At 36.7% G+C, this 14,913-nt stretch overlaps 1 protein-coding gene across 12 annotated transcripts in view; it reads left to right on the top strand.

Moving 5' to 3' along the window:
* The window catches only part of OSBPL8 (oxysterol binding protein like 8), a 157,190-nt gene that overhangs the window by 49,623 nt on the left and 92,654 nt on the right, over positions 1-14,913 (top strand). For 4 of the 12 annotated variants that reach the window (XM_023749748.1, XM_023749742.1, XM_023749744.1 and 1 more), the window contains exons 2-3: positions 185-293; positions 14,317-14,355. In XM_023749748.1, the coding sequence (XP_023605516.1) occupies positions 252-293; positions 14,317-14,355 (81 nt within the window). In that variant the 5' untranslated portion in view covers positions 185-251. Of the gene's footprint in view, positions 1-183; positions 294-14,316; positions 14,356-14,913 lie in introns of those variants that run through there. The other 8 variants (XM_023749745.1, XM_023749747.1, XM_023749746.1 and 5 more) reach the window with 5 other exon arrangements.

Raw genomic sequence — 14,913 nt, 5'->3', positions numbered from 1 at the left:
TTTACCATTTTTCAAGCTATGTCAAAATCTGTGGGTTTTTTTTTTTTTTTCCATTATTGGATTTCTCAGTAACCTCACCTAAAATGATTTCTCCCTTCTAACATATTTAATGTTATTTAACATATTTAATTTTCCACTTGTCACATTTTTATTACTCCTAATACATATTATTTTCTTTTTCTAGAATTTCCAGATTCACGGGATGAATAAACCTTAGTGGAAAGAGAAGCATAAACCTATCTTCTTTCACTATGGAGGCAGGTTTGGCAGATGGAGAACCTGACCGAATTTCGGTGAGTGGTTCAAATATAGCATAATAAGGTACTATCATCTACAGCTATGAAGTGTTTGATTTAAGTTATGATTTTATTTTAAAAATGTATTTCAAACAAGCTTTAAAAAACAATACTTTAACTCCTCTGTTGATATGAAAGTTACAGATAGTTTAAATTCTTTTGGAGCACAACCTAGTCAGTTTTCTGATTTTTTTTGCCCCATCTCCTCCCTTTTTCCCCTTTCTAGTGGTATAGTGTAAGATATACTGATGTCATAGTTTGTGTTTATGTTTTCCTCAAAACTTTCTGCCTTAGGGAAGTCAAGAGAATTATACTACGTTGAGGAAATTAAATGCCTCCAAATCTCACATCATGTGAACTTACGAGCAGGCAGAGGGAGTAAAACAGTTAAAATAATTAAGAATTAAGAGTAGCTGCCACGTATATTCTTTCTATAAAAGTCTGAAGATTTAATAAACATTGCTGCCTTGTGATTGTGATTGAATTGTATTCTGAAATAAAATTAGTAGGAATAGTGGTTAAGTATACCTTACCAATAAGTGAAAAATAAAATCCACCAGGAGGGTATATTAAATGATGATTTGTCATTGTACAAAAAAAATGTTGTCCCATGATAATTTCATTTTCAATTCTCCTGCAGCATTTTGACAGATCCCATTAAATACTGATTTATACACTCTTTATTAGGAATGTTTCTATTACCTAAAGTAAGGGTGGTAACTATATAAACTGTCAGTTTGGGAGCTGATTTGTTAGGTGGAAGATTCTTTGACAAATTTGTATTGTTGGAATAATGTGAAGGTCAAATTGTCTATCTTTCACATTGCTATGGAGTTGAGAGTCACTAGTATATTGAGAGGCTTGTAAATTTTAACTTGGTGAATGTCCTTTGTTCAGGCTCAAATGTAGGACAGTCTAATGATTGACAGCAAAATGCAATTTTGCTTACCTGTATTAATTTGGTCCCAACCTTTCTTGAATTTCTACTTCAAACTTGTTTACTTTCTTAAGTGGTCAAAAAATAGTTAAACTTTAAAATGATGACTTGTTAATAGAGAATAAAATGGACATGGAAAAAGCTTGATTTGTGAAGGTAATTGTCATGATGCTTATAAATGGAAAACTGATGGTAAGTTATTTTATTTTCACTATAATTTCAGAAACAAAGTTAAAATTAAGGGTCCTGTCTTAAAATATGGTGTATACTTTTCCATAAGTAGCATCTTATTTAAAGCTAATGGTCTTTCATAAGTCATTTTAGTTGAAGTATTTTAAATCTTTTAGTGATAATAAAAATGCTAGAAATAGCAACAGTAGCTATTTTCTAAGTCTGTACTTTGTCAGACTATCCTCATAACAGCCGTTAAAGGTAGATATTTGTCTGTCCTCACTTTTGTAGGTAGGCAAATAGATCAGGGAAGTTTATTATCTCCCTAAGAACTCATAGCTTAAGCGGTGGAACTATCTGTCTCTGAATACTTTACTTTGCCACTAGGGTATTCACTACATATCTGTCTTTCTGAATAGAATTGCTTTAAATTTATTGTTACCTGTTAAAATATGTATCTAAGTAGGTAGTATTAAATTCTATAGCTGAATACCTGTAGTGTATTAATGAAGTTTTAACCATTTTTATGCTAAATTCTGTTGCTGTTGAGAGGTTGGAGCAAGCTATTTAAAAAGCAATGAGAGCAATTTTTTATATTTGTTCTTTAAGTTTCTTCAGGGAATCGAACCAATGACCTCTTGGTTCATGGGTCGATGCTCAACCATTGAGCCATGCCGGGCAATATTTCTAGTTTTTAAAAATGTATTCATTATTCTAGTTGCCTATAGTTCAATTTTTGTTTTAGTGTTGTTAGTCTTAGGTGGTAAATATTGAAAAATATGGATTGAATCTCTTTATATGAGGTACTAAATATACTTCAGAACACAATGTACATTTAATATGTCTTAAAACATTTTGTAAAGGTCCAGAATTTATATCACTTTAGAAATAAACCACTAAGAAATGCTTAAAGTATAGGAGTCAACTTTCTATTAATAAATTGAGGTAGACTAAACTGAAATATCCTTTTAGATTAAAAAAAATTGAATATGTTCCTTAAGGAAAGTCATTAAATGTTTGAATATTTTATATATTATTTCTCTTACCAGAGGAAACTGCTTTATAAGCTATAGTAGAGGTCAAAATTTTTTGTTGTATTAAAATTGATTATATAAATGATTTTTAAAAAATATGTATTTTTATTGATTTCAGAGAGGAAGGGAGAGGGAGAGATAGAAACATCAATGATGAGAGAGAATCATTGATCGGCTGCCTCCTGCATGCTTCCCCACTAGGGGTCAAGCCCGCAACCCCGGCATGTGCCCTGATGGGGAAATGAACCATGATCTCCTGGTTCATAAGTCCACACTCAGCCACTGAGCCACTCCAGCTGGGCCTCCTATTCGTTTTTAATTTTTCCTTTCAATATATTGAGGAAATGAAGTAGTCTGTCCTGTAGAGTTTCCCACAATCTGGATTTTTCCCATGGTGATTGTTTAATGTGTTCTTCAGTCAGTTATCTTTATTGCAAATTGGTCATTCAGATTAGACACTTGCTCAGATTCAGGTTCGCTTTTTTTTTTTTACAATAATACTTCATTGATGGTGTGTGTATTATCATCAGGAGACATAATTAGTCTGTCTCTCTTCTTGTGATAATAGCAGCCATTGATGACCATTGCCTAGATCTGTTCATTCAAGAGGGATATAAATGAATATTATAACTGGCTTAGAAAAATGGGAGCTGGAGAGAATGACTGACTAGCCTCTACCTTAAAGCAAGCAAACCAACCAGCCTACATTAGGTTAGGTATTTTGTCTTTCCATCATTTTACATTTAACCTTCTAAAGGGAGACATTTAATAAAATGATAAAACAATTTGGTAGGGATGATTTATGCTATATTAACATCTGAAAGTTACAAGTTAGTAGTATTTAAATATTTGTAATGTTTAAACTAACCAAGTGGGAAAATATTGCTCAATATTTCCTATTGTATGAGTACTTAATTCTCTCTTTTATCTTCATTTTTTTCGACTTGTTAGAGGTATTCTTGTTCTTCCTAGAGGCTTGAGTAATCTAAAAAATATGATGGGACTCTTTAATACATTTGGGAATTGGGTTGGAGAAAGAGTTAGTTTTTTAAAAAGTAAAAGAAATAACCATTGACACAGTACATCAGCAGAATTGCAAGCTAGAATTTTTTTCTGTTTCCATTATGCTTGGAGATGGTCTCAAATTCTGTTCCCAGGACTATGGAACTCCTTCAGACCCTTTCTTAGAATCCATGAGGCCCAAATTATTTTTGTAGTAATACGATGGTATTTGCTGTTAACTGCCTTTTTTCTCATTCTCTCATGAGTGTAGAGTGCACTTTTTCAGAGCTGTATGAGACATGATGATGTCATTGCTGTGCTGAATAATGGATGTGTGCTTGTGTATTCTTGTTTTCAGATTTTCCTAGTTTAATTTTTTTTCTAGACAGTGTTTTTTTCTTTATATAATAAACTTAATTTTTTAGAATAGTTTTAGTAAATTCTCACTTAACATCATTGATAGCTTCCATGACTTTAAGCAAAATGATGTATAACAAAACCAGTTTTACCATAGGCTAATTGATACAAACAAGAATTAAGTTCCTATGGCATCTCATCAACATTATTTCAAGACAAAGTTGCTATATACCTTGTCCCAGTTTTTCCTGTTACTACCTTATTAGCCTATATTTTATATAATTAATGATTCCATATTGAAATATTAACTGAAGTTCATACTTGACTCAGCTTGCCTTAGCTGTTACCTAATATTCTTTTTCTGTCCTAGGATCCCATCTAGGATAGTACATTATATTTAGTCAGCATGCTTCCTTAGGGCCCCTTGGCTGTGATAGTTTCTCGGGTCTACTTGTTTTTGATGACCTTGATGGTGTTAAGAAATACTGATCAGAAAGGGAGTGGACTGACTATTCTTGGGGGGGGAAAGGGGTGTGGAGGATCCGGGAAGAGACTGGACAAAAATCGAGCACCTACGGGTGAGGACAGTGTGGGGGAGGGGGTGAGGGCGGAGGGTGGGGTGTGAACCGGGTGGAGGGGAGCTATGGGGGGAAAAAAGAGGAACAACTGTAATAATCTAAACAATAAAGATTTAATTAAAAAAATATAAAAAAAAGAAAAAGAAAGAAATACTGATCAGATATTTTTTACAATGTTCCTCAATTGGGATTTGTTCGATGTTTTTCTCATGATTAGACTGGGCTTATGGGTTTTTGGGAGGATACCACAAAGGTAAATACCATTTTATCACATTATTATCAAGAGTATACTATCAACATGACTTACCATCTTTGATGTTGACCTTGATAGTGAATAGATGAGTCAGTGATTTTCTCATATAGCAAATATAAATAGGTATAATCCATATAAATAACATCTCTTTGGAGTCCTCAGTAATTTCTAGGAGTATAAAGGAATCTGGAAACACAAAAGTTTGAGAATTGCTTGTTTAAATCTTCAGCAACCAACACTTAGAAGAATAATTGTTAAGAAAAGAGAGACCCAGAAGGTGATGGCGGTGGAATGAGGGAGTGGTGACCAAGATAAAATTTGCCTATTTCATAACTGAACTCAGCATTAAGACATGATCTATACCTTCAAGGAATTTTGTTGTTGCTGTTATTTTTTCTTCATGTTGACATTTAACAGATATCTGTTGAATGCTGACTTATTTTGTCAGATTCATATCATCTACAAATAATTTTTTTCTTTTTTAAAAATCCCTACACAGCTGAGTCTTTGGTTTTGTGTATGCATGTTTGTGCCGCGCCAGCACAGCCAAGGGTGAACCTGAGTGGGGGCAGCTGAAAGGCTTAGAAAAGACAGACAAGAGAATGAAAGCTGGGTCTCGGTGGGACGCTGCTCCTCTGATGGACAGCGCCCGCGCCCACAAGCCGTGTCTTTATTTTATAGCAGATGCCACGAGGCAAAGTAAGGGTGTGATCAAGATGTTTACAACATTCTCGTTGGTTTCAATCCTACTCAACTACATGCACCTGAACTCTATCAAGCCTACATCACTCAGGCACGTGGGGCCACGTGTTCAGACCATAGGTTCAAGCTTACAACTATAGCTGTTGGCTATAATTGTGCTGGGAGGGCCCTGCCCTCCAAGATGGGACTTGAACGTGGCCATGAGAGGACTGTGCCCTCTCCTCAGTCCAAGGCTTGAACCTGTCCAAACACTGTAGCAGCTCTCCACACATGTTTAAGGGAGAGAATTGGGGTAGTCTATAGCTTTTCATATTTTTCAAGAAATTTACTCATTTTGTGTAGGTTTCAAATTTATTTAAGATTTAATATATCCTATATAATAAAGAGGTAATATGAAAATTGACCATCATGCCCTTGCACAATATGGCTGCCCCCATGTGGTCATAAGATGGCTGCCACAAGATGGCCAGCAGGGGAGGGCAGTTGCGGGCAACCAGGCCTACACGGAGGGCAGTTGGGGGCGACCAGGCCGGCAGGGGAGGGCAGTTGGGGGGGACCAGGCCTGAAGGGGAGGGCAGTTGGGGAGGACCAGGCCTGAAGGGGAGGGCAGTTAGGGGCGACCAGGTTGGCAGGGGAGGGCAGTTAGGGGTGATCAGGCTGGCAGGGGAGCGGTTAGGGAGTGATCAGGCAGGGAGGCAGGCGAGTGGTTGGGAGCCAGCAGTCCCAGATTGTGAGAGGGATGTCCGACTGCTGGTATAGGCCCAATCCCACAGTGATCAGGCGCTCTCTCTTTCTCTCTCTCTCTCTCTCTCTCTCTCTTTCTCTCTTTCTCTCTCTCTCTCTCTCTCTCTCTCTCTCTCTCTCTCTCTCTCTCTCTCTCACACACACACACACACACACACACAGCAGTGCACGAATTTCGTGCATCGGGCCTCTAGTTTTTTTAAAAGCCCATCATGTCCTCTTTGGGGGTCTTCTATTTTGTGAATGTGGCACTTTTGCTTCTATCTTACATCTCTCTTAAGTTTTTTTTAATATTTTCCATCTTTTTTCTCCTTATGCTTTCTTGTTGAATTCTTTTATTATTATTCCAGCTGGAATTTATTATTGTGTCTTTTTGTTGTTGTTGAAACCTGCTGAATACTTTATTTTACCATGCTATCTTATAGCCGGTATTGCTAGCTGTTTTCTTTATGATTGCTTGGTTCTGCTTTATTTTTACAATATTTTTCCATGTCTTTATTATGGTTATTTTAAACTTAGTTCACTAATTTTTGCTTCTTCTACCAAGATTTTTCAGTTTGTTTTCTTTCACAGCACTTGAGCTCCGTAGGACATTATTTTTGTTTGTGAGCTTATACTTTCTTGGAAATAATATTCTCCTGGGAATATTAACTGCCTTGTCTCATGCTGTCCCAGATAAAAAGGGAGGGACACAGAGACTCTTTTGTTCAACCTAGGGAATACATGTGTTAGGGTAGAGAACTCTTGTTAAAATTGTTGCTTCATCATTCCTCATTTGCCCCTTCCATTCTTAAGTTCTGTTTCTTAGAGAACTTTTTGTATTTGTGCTGTGGGCCATAGTTCTTTTCCACAAGCTGCCTCCTTATTTATATTCAATTCATTTGGGGGAAAGGGCAGTGGAAGGTAGTGGTCAGTTTCTTCATTGGCATGTATGTGCATACTGCAACTGTACATGTGCACAGTTTAAAAACAAAAGTCTTTAGAACTGTGTTTAATGCCTCTGGTTGGTTGAAAATCTTCTTCTGCCCTGGTGGTAAAGACAAGAAGGACAGTGATCTATCCATTATTGCAAAGAGAAAAGGGCATAGAACAATGGCTCCCAATCTTACTTCCTACCTCCACCTCCCTTACCTTCCTCCATCTGTGGTACTATACTCTCTTCTACTCAAGGGTTGCTCCCCATCCATCCATCACTAGGCATGGCTTTAGGGAGGGTGTTAGTTACTTATAAGTGACTCAGTTCCCATTTGCAAAAAGAAATCGATTACTTTCTTTTTTGGCTTTGTGTTCCCAGCATGAAGAATGGCTAAGGTGGTGGCTGAAAATGGACTAAGGATTCAAAAGAACAGTAGCTATATTGGGCAGTTCATTAATATAAGATCCTTGCCCGCTGTCACATGCCCACAATTTAAAGGTCAAAAGTAGAACTATTTTTTTTAAATGTATTTTATTGATTTTTTACAGAGGAAGGGAGAGAGATAGAGAGTTAGAAACATCGATGAGAGAGAAACATCGATCAGCTGCCTCCTGCACATCCCCCACTGGGGATGTGCCCGCATCCCAGGCACATGCCCTCGATCGGAATCGAACCCGGGACCCTTCAGTCCGCAGGCCGACGCTCCACCCACCGAGCCAAACTGGCTTCGGCTAAAAGTAGAACTATTAAGGTAACTATCTCCCAAGTAAATAGGTCATGCCATTTACCCAGTAGATTTCTTTTTTTGCTAAACTAGACTTGAGGAGGAAAACTGACTTTTTTTGCAATTGAGTTGATAGAGTAATTTGAGTTAACAAGCTCCTTAACGAGCTCGGTCTCGGAATGAATTAAACTGGTAAGTCAAGGCCCCACTGTACGTGCATTAAGAATCTTAACATAAATTTCTTCCTACTTAAAAATAAAATAACATGGGAGTCCCATAAACCTCAGAAAGAGGTTTTATGCAAAGGATTGGGGTTTTATCATGTTGGAGATACATGAAGATAAATTTGATTTAAAGTTAGAGAAAATCTATACCTACCAACTGTGATGGGAGAGCAAGGAAGGATTTTTATCCAGACCCAAGATCACTTTAGTAGGTTTTCATTAACTTATGGCGATTTCAGAAGTCCCCTACTGTAAATTTATAATTTAATATAAATTTAAAGTGAAAACAGCAGCAATGGAGCAAGAAAGAGATTGGGAGAGAGAATGAACTTTTTAGTGTGTATGTGTATATGTATATGGATTTATATTAATGTATGTACATGCACATTAATATAATGTATACACATGTACATGTACACATAAACTTTAATTTTGGTCAAACACTTATTGAGTTTAGCAAACTAACCTACCTTCAGTGAGTATACAGCTATGTTGCTAGGTTTTTTACTATATTATGTTCAGAGCAGGTTTTTGAGTCTTACAGGGAATATTGTTTACTACTTTAGGGGAATTAGTAGAAAGTAAAACTAGAGGAAATGAGTAACAACTAACATTTATTAAATTTCTATTATGGCCCCGCTGGTTTGGCTCAGGTTGAGCGTCGACCCAGGAACCAGGAGGTTGCTGGTTTGATTGCTGGTCAGGTCACATGCCCTGGTTGCAGGCTCGATCCCCAATAGGGGCTGTGCAGGAGGCAGCCAATTGATGATGTTCCTCTGTCATGGTTGTGTTTGGGCTACTGTATTTGTGTGGAGAGAAAACAATTTTTTTTGCACAATTTTTATGAGTCCTGACCTTCTCATTTATCGTCTCCATAATACTGTGAGGTATATAATATATATTACTGTCTCTGCTTTAAGAGATGAAGAAACTGAGGCTCTGAAGGTTATAATTTTCCTAAGATCACCTTGCTAGTCAGTGGGTATGTTAAGGTTTCAATACAGATACTCTAATTCTGTTATTCTTGTCATTGAATGCAAAGGCTAATATGTTTATGTATAAACGGATATGTTTTATACCTAGCCTTTTTTAAACATTCCTTTAAAGTTTTTACATACATTGCCTAATGTATACTTTGAAAAGTATGTAGTACATGATTTATTTTATTTAACCCAAAGCTTTGTTCACCTGTAACTAATTTTGACTTTTTTATCTGGGGTGAATATTTCGGCATTTAGGCACCATGTAGTTGCTGACACATGAAGAGCCGTTGCTAACTGCATTTTTATGTGTGGTAGATACTATGAATCATGGAGGTTGATATTTCCGTAATATTATTCACAATCTTGTCTGTGGCTTGCTACTGAACACCATGATATACCAATCAGTCATATGTTAGAAATAGAATAGAATTCTAGAAGGAAAGTATTTGCTATGTAGTCCTTAAGTCTTTTTTAAAATTACCTTTCAATTATAGTTGACATTCAATATTATATTAGTTTTAGCTGTACAGCATCATGCTTAGATATTTATGTAACTTATAAAGTGATCCCCTGATAAGTCTAGTACCCACCTGACACCATACATAGTTATTAAAATACTAGAGGCCTGGTGCACGAAATTTGTGCATTGGCGGCGGGGGGGGGGGGGGGTCCCTCTTCCTGGCCTGCACCCTCTCCAGTCCAGGACCATTCACCTGCCTGCCTGCCTAATCGCCCTAACCACTCTGCCTGCCTGCCTGATCGTCCCTAACCCCTCTGTCTGCTGGCCTGATCGCCCCTAACTGCCCTCCCCTGCCGGCCTGATTGCACCTAACTGCCCTCCCCTGCCAGCCTGATCGCCTCTAACTGTTCCCCTGCCGGCCTGATTGCCCCTAACCGCCTCTGCCTTGGCCCCTGCCACCGTGGCTTTGTCTGGAAGGAGGACCGGATGACCGGAAGATGTCCGGTTGACCGGGTTTAATTAGCGTATTACCCTTTTATTAGTATAGCTAATTGACAATATTCCCTATGCTGTACTAGTCCTTATGTCTTAATTCAGATCCTGGTCATGATTAAATATAGGATATAGGCTCATGCATCTGTATGAAGAATTGGCCACAGTGAAATTCCAAGTAACATAAGCTCTTATTTCAGACTCAAAATAAAAATAATTTAAATAGGTCATAAGAGCAAGCATCATACACTGAAATATTTATATACATGAGCTATCTCATAGAACTAGTTTCATACCTAACCTGGCATGATTGTGATGTGATAACATGGTTTCTGTTCATTCATAACATTTTCAGGTAACCATGGATGGTTAGGTTGGATATAGAGGAGAATGTTAGTAAGGTCAAAGGCCATGATTATGGGTTTATTTTTTTAGTAGACAATCACTTTTTCCCCCTGATTTCATAACCACAAACTTCACCAGCAGTCTCACCAGATGCACGGCATTAGTTATAATTGACATATTGATTGATTTTGAACTTTCCTTGTATATGAAGACCTAGATGAAGGAGGTTGATGTAATCATGGCAAGAGACCATTAGTACTGAAAGAAATACAATTTCTGTTCCATTACCAAAAACCAATGGTGAATCTGTAAGAATGTTATTTATAAAGGACAGAATTATTTAAGAGAAAGGATGGGGGAATTCCTAACATTGGAATTTGGGCATATGATGATAACCAAGACTGATAGTTGAAGAAAATGTGAATATGCTGTAAGCACAACTAAGGATATTTTTAGCATTGAGGCACTTTTCTATGTTGAATTTTTAGTATAATAATTTTAGGACAGTTCTCATGAACAAATAAGAAAATTAAATTTAAGATATTTATTTGTTTACCCAGGGAATCTTGTAGAGAGATTTCATGATTGTAATTCATATTAGTTCTTTGTGTATCCATATTAAGTGTGCAGAATGTTAAGTTTTGTAAAGTACAAAGCTGAATAAGATTGTTTTTTGCTGTAGAGAATTTAAGCTAATTCATTTAGTAAACAAGTAACTCAGCAAGCTACATGTAAAAAATTCTTTGCTAGATATTAGGATTATAATAATGATTATGCCCTTTTCATTTATGCATTTATTCAGTATTTATTGAGTGTCTACCATGTGTCAGGTTCTGTTCTAGTTTTAAGCAGTACAACAGTGAACAAAACAAAGTTCCTACTCCAGTGAAACTAACATTCTAGTGGAAGAAGAAAAAAATACATAATTATATACTACTCGAGGCCCAGTGCATGGATTCGTGCACTGGTGAAGGGCGTGGCCTTCGGGGATGGGCTGCTGTGGGAGCGCTGCTCAGCCGCTCATCCCAGTCAGCTGAACGGCTGTGGACCCGCCCTCTGAGCGGCTGCTCCTGCTGTGGGAGCACCACTCATCCAGGTCAGCCAAATGGCACTCCCATTGTGGGAGCACACTGACCACCAGGGAGCAGCTCCTGCATTGAGCTTCTGCCCTCTGGTGGTCAGTTCGCATCATAGCGACTGCTCGACTTATCATTCTGGTTGTTCCACCATTTTGTCATTGGGCTTTTATATATATAGATGTTATGTGATGATTGTTGTGATGAAAAATAAAGCAGGGGAAAGAGTACTGGCATAGGGGATGGATGTTGTTGTTTTCTAGGAATATCATGGAAGTCTTCTGATGAAGTGACTTTTGAACAGAGTCCTAAATGTAGTTTTCTAGGCAGAGAAAAGAGCCAAGTGTGGAACTCACAGGTCTGTTAGGCAGATTGGCGATTGGGCTGTAAGTGTTGAGATTTGGGGTAAAGGTGAGTGAGAGGTCTTTCCACCTCCTTAGTCAGGAAGACGGAGGTACAGGGGCAATGTCCTTAGAAACATGTGGAGCTCCTTTCTGCAGTTCTGCCTGATAGAAGGATGCAGTGACAATCAGATGGAATATCCCTTTTTCTGCCTGGCTGGGATATAGTATCCCTTTGTTATGCTTGACATGGGAAGTTAGGAAAGATCTTAACCAAGGATGTGATATTTTATCTGGGGTAAGAAGAATGAATGTACTGGGAAGGTGATTGGGATGGTCTTAAGGGGTTGGAGCTCAGGAGAGGGTAGGTGGGAAACTAATTTGGGGAATTGTCAGGGAATAGAGCCCATTTAAAAATCAAGTCAGGGAAAGCATATTGAATGAGGACAGGAGAGATTCCAGAGTGCAGCCTAGGGAAATAACTATCTTAAGCGGGCAGAAAAGGAAGGGAGCCAAGCAGAGAGAGGGAAGAAGAGAAAGCAGAGAAAATAGCTGGAAAACTAGGAAAGGGAAGAGAGTTTTGAGAAAAGGAGTGGCCAGTAGTGGCAAATGCTAGATAGAGAGTGGTCAATTAAGTTGAGCTGGGGAAAGGTAAGGTTGTACTAGACCTGAGCTGTCCAATAGGGCAACTATTTATGGCAAATTTACATTTAAAGTGATTAAGTTAAATATTTAATCTCTCAGTCTCACTTGCTACATTTCAACAATTTAATAGCTATATGTAGCTATATCTATTGATTAGCATAGATATACCAGCAGAATATTTTCATCATTGCAGAAAGTTCTATTTGACAGAACTGTACTAGACCATTATAATACCAGGAAAAAGTTAAATAACAGTTTAATTTTTTATGATAGCAACAGAGAAAATACTATAAGATAACTATGAATTGTAAAAACAAACAAGTTGATATTTTAAGGCCAGAGTTGGGGAAAGATAACTTTAGCTTGAAGTTTGGTAGCAGAATTGGCTATTTGAGTTGAGCCTTCAGGGTCAGAGAACTTTCGAGCTATTGAGCAGGGAAGCAAAAAGAAAACAGGTACAAAATTGCAGATCACTCCGAGCAATCAATTTTCCTAGATAGAATTTACATAAGTGGAGCTGTGGAGTGCAAGGCTATTTCATAGGAGATCAAAACATTTCTGTGGAGTGAATAATTGTAGAAAATTTAAATATCGGTGTTTGGAGCTTATTTTCTAAGTAATGGGTGCTATCGATGTTTTTAAGTTAAAGAGGAGCAACATGGCTAAAGTCATAGTTGGTAAATTAATCATTCCCTTCTCCATCCGTAGTCTTTGTCATTTGTTTTACTACTAAGTAATTTTGCCTTACGTCTATATATTGCTTTAAAAAAAAAATCTATAAAGCAGCCCTAGCCAGATTGGTTCAATGGATTGAGTGTCAGCCCATGGACTGAAGGGTCTTGGGTTTGATTCTGGTCAAGGGCATGAACCTTGGTTGCAGGCTCTATTCCTGGCCCTGGTTGGGCCACGTGCAGGAGGCAACCAATCAATGTGTCTCTCTCACATTGATGTTTCTCTCTCTCTGTCTCTGTCTCTATCCTTCCCTTCCACTCTCTCGAAAATATCAATGGGAAAATATCCTCAGGTGAGGATTAACCAAAAAAAAAAAATCTATAAAGCAAAGTCTGGAAAATTGTAAGTTTTAATAATTATGTATTCATAGAGGAAAAAATTAACTTCACAGAAGTTAAATTACTTGCTAATTATGAGGCTAGCTTCAAGAATGAGTAATTTAGGTAGACTGGAGATAACTTGTCAAATAAATTACTACACAATACATATAGTCTTCAATATATGGTGATTGTCTTGACAGTAGGAAACATGTCTTTATCATGTTTGTGAATTTTAGTACCTAACATAGTAAATGAATGAAGTGAGATTGAATGCAGGAATATCTATTGAAAGGGAGATAGATGCAAAATTTGATAAATGAGATAAGTGGATCTGGCCCTACATTGTATTAATAGAAATTGAAAGAAAGGGCTTGGTGTGAGAAAGACATTGTCTAGGTAAAAATCATCAGAACTTAATGACTTGTTCAGATGTAAGGGAAAAAGAGTTTCAGATGACTAAAGGGTTTAGGAAGATGGTACCATTGAAAAATTAGGCAAATTGATGTGGAATCTTGTTTCTGAGGAAAACTGCTGAGTGCTCTTCGTTACATAATGTTTTGTAAAACAAACTAAAGCCCTTCCTTTGTTAATAAAATTCTATAACAAGAACTTAATTTGCAATAATGTCCGAACATACAGATGGCAATGCTTTGTAATGAAGGTCTGTGAAAAAACAAAGAACATTCCAGAGAGAACTTCTTAGAAGATTGACTAATTTCCTAAAGCCTCAGGATTTTTTTTTTTTTTTAAGGATTTAGTTTCTGGTGTAAGCTTAATATTGCACTCTTTTCTTTCTTTCTTTTCTTTGCTTTTCTCTCTCTCTCTCTCTCTCTCTCTCTCTCTCTCTTTCTTTCTTCTTTCTTTTTTTGCTACTTAAAGATTAATGCACCTCTTAATTCATTTACTCAACTGTGGGTGCTGTCTAGATTCAGATTCTGGTGTATGAGATTAAATCACTCCTGAGAAAATTTGTTTCTTTTTTAGATCTTGCCATATTCAGAAGTTGCTGAAGGTGAAGAGACAGTGAGTAATATATATGGTGTTATTTTTTTGAAATGTTAACATTTTAATATTTTTTTTTAGGATTTCAAGTTGGATTCTTAAAATATATTTTTATTGGATTTAATCATAGATTATTTTGTCATTCTAAGAAGTAGCTAATGTAGCCTAAAAAGATTAGTTTAAAAAGTGTTTTTATTTTTTTCAAAATGTAAATAGGCATAATCATTTTTACTGTAAGAATAATACATAGTACTGTGGCATAGTTAAACAATATAAAATATAATAAAATTCTACCTTATAAAGCTAACCACTGTTAATATTTTGGTGACATATTTCCTGTGTGTTCATATGTGTATATCTTACATATGAAATTTTAGAGAAGTGGAGTCATATCATACATACTTTTTTATAAAGTACTTTTAAAAGCCAATATATAATGGATGTTTTTTAGTCAGTGAAAAAAACCTTTAATGACTAATGATAGTATTTTATTGTATGACTATATTTTTAATTTATACCTTGTTTTAAATAGGTTAGATGACTGTAAATGATATTGTGAGATATATATATATATATATA

Source organism: Myotis lucifugus, unplaced genomic scaffold, assembly GCF_000147115.1.
Source record: "Myotis lucifugus unplaced genomic scaffold, Myoluc2.0 scaffold_9, whole genome shotgun sequence".
Taxonomy (NCBI): Eukaryota; Metazoa; Chordata; class Mammalia; order Chiroptera; family Vespertilionidae; genus Myotis; species Myotis lucifugus.
Note: the sequence above shows the minus strand (reverse complement) of the source record. Positions and strands in the feature narration are given on the sequence as shown.